The following is a 7021-nucleotide window of genomic DNA, read 5'->3' as shown; positions in this document are numbered from 1 at the left end:
CAGCAGGGCCACGTTATCAGTGACTGTGGATTACGTACATTTTGAGAAGCAGTTTATGGCATGTTACTAGGCTCTGGTAGAGACAGAACATTCGACCAAGTTACACCAAGAGGGACATCTGAAACTGCCCATGATGACTTGGGTTCTGTTGGATACATCAGGTCATAAAAACGGATGGGCCTGACAGCATCTATAAGATGGAAATACCACTTCTGGGACTGAGCCTGAGTGAGGCCAAGCCCAATGGGTAAACTGCATGAAGACAGAGTGTTGATAATTTTTTGTACTGATTACATGTTGAAATATTTTTGATACACTGGGTTAAATAAAATATCTTGAAAATAAGATGAAATGTTATTAAAATTAATTCCATCTATTTCTTTTTACTTTAAAAAAGATACATTATAGGGGTGTCTGGGTGGCTTGGCTGGTTAAACATCCAACTTCAGCTCAGGTCAGGATCCCTTGGCTCAAGGGTTTGAGCCCTGAGTGATGCTCTGTGCTGTTGGTGCAGAGCCTGCTTCAGATCCTCCGTCTCCCCCTTTCTCTGCCCCTCCTCTCTCAAAAATGAAATAATATTAAGAAACATACATTATATGGCTCCCAATATGTACCTATTTTACAGTGCTGCTCTAAGCTCTATCTCTTCAGCAATACTGTCTTATTTTTTGCTTAATTCATAGCGTCTGTTGCTGCTGCTGAAGGCATTTCCCGGCTATCAGCTTGAGACTGTTCAGAAATTCTTTATAGGATGATGGGGTTACTTAACAACTCTTAAAAGAACTTCCAATGAAATATCTAGAAATGTCCATTTCTGTTGAGAAGCAAACCTGCCATACCATTCACAGTATAAGCTCTAGCTCTGGAGGAGAGCCACTGGGAAGTGAGAATAAAGAACTCGGGCTAAAGGGTTTGGGGAGTGAGACCTGTATGAATGTGCTCCTTTTGAGATCTGCATCTTTCAAGAGCCCAGCCACGGACAGGCTCTGTCACAGGTGCCAAGGTGGGGGGCTGGTGGCGGTCAAGCCTCTGACACAGTGCCAGGCCCTAGTCCTTCTTCCTTGGAGTCCAGTGCTTTTCTCCCCTTCACAGCTAAGATCTGAGGCATGAAGGGCATCTGGATATTCTTGTGCTCAACCCCTAATCTCAGTTGTTTCCCCTGTGACTGAAACTCAGGGACACAGCAGGGGCAGAATGGCAGGTCCCAGGACCAGCCATTAAGAAGAGAGGCCTGGGACCAACCCTTGCCTGGATCACATGAGCCCTCTAGACTGAGAAGATCTGAAGGCTCAATGGGCCCTTTTTGCCTGGCTCATAGAGGGCTCCTGGATATCAAGAGACTTAGAGGTTCAGCCCCGAGATGAGAATGTGCATTCTGTTGGCTACATGTTGAGATGTAGCTAAGGTCCCCAAGGTAAACTCCAAGGGTTTAGGTAGAAGAAGTGTTGTCCAGAACTGAAATCACTGATCCCCATGTGATATTTAACAATTTCCTCAAGCAGAAAAACCAGCCACCCAACCAGAGTTCACTTCATCCTGCTTAAAATTCTCACAAATTGTCACATACCATAGGTGGTAAAACTGTGACCCAGATGATGTAAAGGACCTCACCAATTTCACACAGCTCACTAGAGCACAAACAGTGGCTTCAGGTCTCTTACCTAAACTCTGCAGCAGCACGTCCAGAACCCAGAAGCTCATGCCAGTTTGTCCAATGTCTCTGGTAACCTTCTATGCAAAGGGCAGTGATGGCATTAATAGAACCAGGGCACCACATGGGCTGTTTTACTCTTGAGCTTTTAGTCTCATATATAAATCCTGAATGTTGCCTGCTTAGTGCTACGCACTACACGATGAGTTTTATTTCACAGTAAATGAGGGATGCTCTTTCTTAAGAAATAAATTTAATTCGGGGTGGTTAGTGCATGTAAGGCATGTAACCTTTATGAAAGTTAAAAGAATCCAGTTATAAAAGAAGCACTGTATACAGTCTCAAATCGCTGAAGGTACAATGGGCTCCGTATTTTACAAAGTACAAAAAATTATTTCATATACAAAGAAAAAATACAAATAATGTGCAAAAATCATTTTCACAGGTGGCAATTTATAAAATGAAAATGGTAGAAAAATCCTTCATTCTTATTATCCCCAATTTCTTATATATTAACACAGGTCTATTTCCTAGAGTGTAGGTAATTTTAAATTTGAAAATCTGATTTATTTTTCATCTACAAAGACAAAGTGGTTTTTTTTTTATTTTTTAAAAAGGGAACTATTTTCATTACTGAAATTTTATGCATGAATCAGTTACTTTTATATTAAATTATAAGTAGGCTATCTGAAAAACAAGGATATAGAAATCGTATGTACATATTTTTGAAATATTAGTTTGGTATTTAACATATTAACATTTCAAAACGGCGATCTAGCTACCTCTGACTCCAGTTGGGCTTCAATGCCTGTAGCAGAGATGCTGCTGCTCCACACAGGGAACAAACAGCATTCCTCGGATCTTTAGCTGAACAAACACAAGGTTATCAAAAGTAGAGAAAATCTACAAACAGTTCTTACTGTTCACGTGCACAAGTGCTGTTTGGGTATCTGATTGTGCCACAGACACAGCCCCTGGCACAGGTGTAATGTGCTTGTAGACAGCTGGCTTCTGTCTTTCCAACACCTTCACTTCATTAGGAGTTCAGTGCAAGTGTTTATTTTGTGAGTTAGTGCATTCAGCTTTTTGCATGTTATTCTGTGTAAGGAGCTGTCAGGGAACAGAAGAATACACAGGAACACAAAGTCCTGGATCCTCAGGGCACCTGTGGCCTAGAAAATTCAGTGTTTTGAAAGTAGTATTTTCCTGCATTGGCCTTGTCATTGTTGCATCATTCCCTGGACCGTCTTTCTCCTTCAGGAGAATCCTGCGTGTTCCCCGTCTGCCACTGAGCACTCATGTTCTTGCTGTGATCCCCCATGGCCGAGCAGGGGTTATGGAAGCACCTTTTGGCAGCACCAGATAGCTGAGCATCTCTAAGGTCAGGCAGTAGGAGGAAGAGCTATTCTGATGGGAAATCTGTTCTGTGCAGAACATGAGATAGTGTTGGCGGGGTTTTGATTTTTGCTTGTCAGAAAGCTCTCCAAGGAAATTATGACCTTGGGGAACAAAAAGGATCTAGTTTCATCAAGAAGGACTCAAGTAAATAGAAACCATTTATCTAGGGGATGGGTGACAGTTGGCTCAGGAAGCATTCTTCTGATCCCTAACCACTAAGACCCTGTTAGAACAACCTAGTGCAAGATACAGGGAGTGCCTGGGGTTCTTGACCAGACCTCTGTGACATATTCATTCAGGCTAAGCAGACATAGCAATTGTTCAAAGAGGGCACTGGGTAAGACTGGGCAGAAGAACCTCAGGCCTGGGATGACTCCTCAGAACCAAAGAGGAAGCTGTCAGCTCCTCAAGGATTCATGCACTTTATTCTATCTGACAGCACGAGGCTTTCCTCCCTCTTTTTTGCTTGGGTTGACCATGGGCATCAGGCGTCAGAGATACAGCTCTGGATCCTGTCCATCCACTGCTGGGCACTCTGTCCATCCTGGGCACAGAAGTTATACACACGTTTGCTGGTCTTGAGCTACAAAACCAAATGAACAGAAGCAGAGATGAAGGGCAGGCCTGTTTTATGGCTTTGGGCAAGTGTGTGAATCAATCTCAGTGAACTTCCCTCTCCGTACTGCTTCAAAATCTCTGTGTTTTCTCTTCCCTCCACTACCATACTGTCACTGCCATTATAGTCACTTTGTTTCTTTGGTCCCCAGAGTCACAGTAGATGTTAATAGAATGACACTGGCAGAAAAAGGAGACATACTAGGAGAGCCTTACTCCTAAGGAGGAGGGTCAGGAGCCTCTGGCCTCTCCCATGCACTGCACCGGGAGCAGTGCAGTGCAGCTCCCTGGGCTCCTCAGGGAAGCCGGAGATTCACCCCCACCAAGAAGTTGTCTTTCTTGTCCTCTTTCCATCCCCTTCTCTAAAGGCTTAAGTTGGGGACATACTGGAAGCCTGGAATCAGGTAAATGGCCTCATAGCCAGAGCAGAGCCCTTGAGTGTGGCTGTGCTCTTTATGAAACCCTGCTTGGCTATGGGAACTGGATGAGAACCCTATCATGTGGCCCATCAAACTCCCTGAGGCTCACCTAAGGGCTGTTGAAGATGTTAGGACCAACAGTCATCATATATGACTAAGGACAATTTTTATGGATGGTCAAACATGAAGACCACTGGATCCAAAGGGAAGTAGTGTCTGTTCTTGAATAGGTGGTGAATAAAATAACTAACAATGTTTTTATCAAGGAATTCATCTGCTTCCATGTCTGGACACCCAGTAAAGGAGTCCTTTGTGCAAAGCAGCACACCACAGCTTGGAGATGGACAGCTTGGAGATGGACAGCTTGGAGATGTCAGGTTTGGGGATCGAGTGCTAAGTTCAAGTTCTGGAGCAATTTCCATAGCCAAGGGGTTATCATCTGTCACCACCAATTGCTCTGAGCCCCCATAATTCTTGGAGGTGGATGGATTGTAAGGAATCATGTACAGACAGAGCCAGGTTTTCTAGTGAGATGTAGTGAGATCAACTTACATCAAAGAAAGCCTTGTCACTCGTGTGCTTTGGGGCTCCCATGCTAGGGCCAGCAGGGATGACCATTTCTACTTCAGCCAGATCAATGTGGCCTTTACAGCTTGTGTCCTCACCTGAGTCATAGTATCGCAGCTGGAACCAAAAGGATACAGATGGGAAATAAGAGACACAGAAAAGGAAAATGGTATGACTTTTCAAAATGTATTTGAATACTTGCCTCTGTACCTTGCTAAACTGTGTCTGAAATAATAAGCAAGAAAATAAAAACACTGTTGCTTTTCGGAAGGAGGACTAGGTGGCTGACAGAAAGGAGGAAAAAGACATATTTTTCTGAAATTCGAATGAATAAAAGTATTACATGTTAAAAACTAAAACTAAATGTCAGCTAACAATTGTAAAAAATATATGTAACATATAAAAGAGGTTGTTTAGAAAAATATGCAGGATTCCTAGAAATTGATAAGAAAAAGATAAACAATTTAGTAGAAAAATGGTCAAAAAAATCTCAACAGGTAAGTCACAGAGGAAATGCAAAAGACCTATAAACATTTAAAAAGATGGGCAACTTCACTGATGAAAGAAAAGGGATGTAATCAGTAAGATTTCACTTTTCACTTAGATTAAGAAATATTCACGGTGCGGGCAAGGCACTAAGGTATTCTCAAACATTGCTAGTGGAAATATAATTTGTTAGAAACTTTTTGGACAATTTGGCAATATCATCTAAAATTTAAAACGTTTATGCCTATTGATATACCTTCTCACCTCTAGAAATGTATCCTACAGAAACAATCCCACAAGCATGCAGAGATACACATAAAGAGGTTTCCTTCAGCACTGTTTTGATCAGGTAAAAGCTGAAAAGATGTATCTGTCTTTCATTGGGGTGTTGGTTAATTAAATGATGGTTGGTTAATTATATCAATGATACAGACTACTATATATAGCTTTTCAAAAATTATAAGGAAGATCTATATGAACTGGTTGGAAAATATGTTCAAGATATACCATATAAAAAATACAAGTTGCCAAACCACATGTAAATCTAAAGTGATTTTTGAGGGGCACCACCTGGGTGGCTCACTCAGTTACATGTCTGACTCTTGATTTCAGCTCAGGTCATGATCTCATGGTGTCATGGGGTCAAGCCACACATCGGGCTCTGTGCTGACTGTATGGAGCCTGCTTGAGATTGTCTCTCTCTCTCTCTGTCCGTCTTCCCTGCTTGCACTCACACACACACACACTCTCTCAATCTTTCTCTCAAAATAAATAAATAAATAAACAAACATTTAAATTGATTTTTGAAAAACAATAAATAGCTCAACATTTGACTGAGTGGTTATCATGTGTCAGGACTGGATATCACTCTCTAACTAAATGAGTCTGGATTTCACTCTCTAACTTACACAGTAGGAAAGGGTCTGATGCCTCTGTCACTGTGGTTCTGGCCTCAGACTTTTCTGTCTCTCCAGTCAGGCATGGTATAAGTAGGTCTAAATGGAAAAACTATATACCTTTCGTGTTAAATCCAAAAGATCGGTAAGAATGCAAGTATAATTTGGTGTAACTGTAAATTACAGAAAAATTATGACATTGTCCTATGTTATATTTAGTGGTTTAATGGAACTTTTCTCCACAGTGTAGGCTCTATGATTTCAGACACATTGTTATTTTAAAGTACAACCCCCACCCCCCAACCAAGGGCTTCCATTGCATATTTGTAAATAAATTCTCTATATTCTTCCACAGAGACTGTGTAACTTTTATGAAATTCCCTGAGCAGAGGGAAATGTGATCCCCATTTCAAATCTGTATCTGGAAAGAGTTTCCTAGGTGCACGTATGACCAGAGCACTGTATAGGGGTGCCAGTTTGTATCTTTCTCAGCAGAGTCCATTTTAGAGATGAATGCACTGAGAATCAAGATGTGTACCCCTCTGCCTCAGGCTGAGCAGTCAGTTCCAAGGTAGAGTGAGGCCCACAGTCAGAATATTTGGAGGCCATGAGAATCTCACCATGGAAGGGTGTGGAGAGGCTGGAGGTTTGGGTAGGGATCCCTCACCCCTGAGATTACTGGAGCAAAGATCATGATACTAAGAATTGCAGGGGTTGCTGTAGCAATAGCTAAGAACCTAACAATGGACAAAGGACTTCCCAACATGGCCAGTGAGGTCCAGGCTAGTACTTGCTCAGTGAGAATTCCCTCTTTGAGTGGGTATAGCCCCTTCTGCCTATTTCAGGGCCCCCTCTCTCCACTGTTACTCTCATTTTGAGGGAAAATGATGCTTTCTTTAGTAACCAGTACATGATGAGCAATAAATGTTTGTCAAATAAATTAATGCCCTCAGTTTTGAATGGATGCTTTATGCTGCAAAAATGAAGGT

The 7021-nt window shown here is 42.0% G+C and overlaps 1 protein-coding gene across 5 annotated transcripts in view; it reads right to left on the bottom strand.

Moving 5' to 3' along the window:
• Window positions 1-1887: 1887 nt before the first annotated feature.
• Window positions 1888-7021, bottom strand: part of SBF2 (SET binding factor 2) — a 479282-nt gene continuing 474148 nt past the window's right edge. For all 5 annotated transcript variants that reach the window (XM_053899995.1, XM_019456278.2, XM_019456281.2 and 2 more), the window contains 2 exons: window positions 4636-4767; window positions 1888-3632 (listed from right to left, as the gene is read on the bottom strand). In XM_053899995.1, coding sequence (XP_053755970.1) covers window positions 3534-3632; window positions 4636-4767 — 231 coding nt within the window. In that variant the 3' untranslated portion in view covers window positions 1888-3533. The remainder of the gene's footprint in view (window positions 3633-4635; window positions 4768-7021) is intronic.

Source organism: Panthera pardus, unplaced genomic scaffold (genome assembly GCF_024362965.1).
Source record: "Panthera pardus isolate Hobbes unplaced genomic scaffold, ASM2436296v1 HiC_scaffold_12, whole genome shotgun sequence".
Lineage (NCBI taxonomy): Eukaryota > Metazoa > Chordata > Mammalia > Carnivora > Felidae > Panthera > Panthera pardus.
This window is presented reverse-complemented; position numbering and strand designations above follow the sequence as displayed.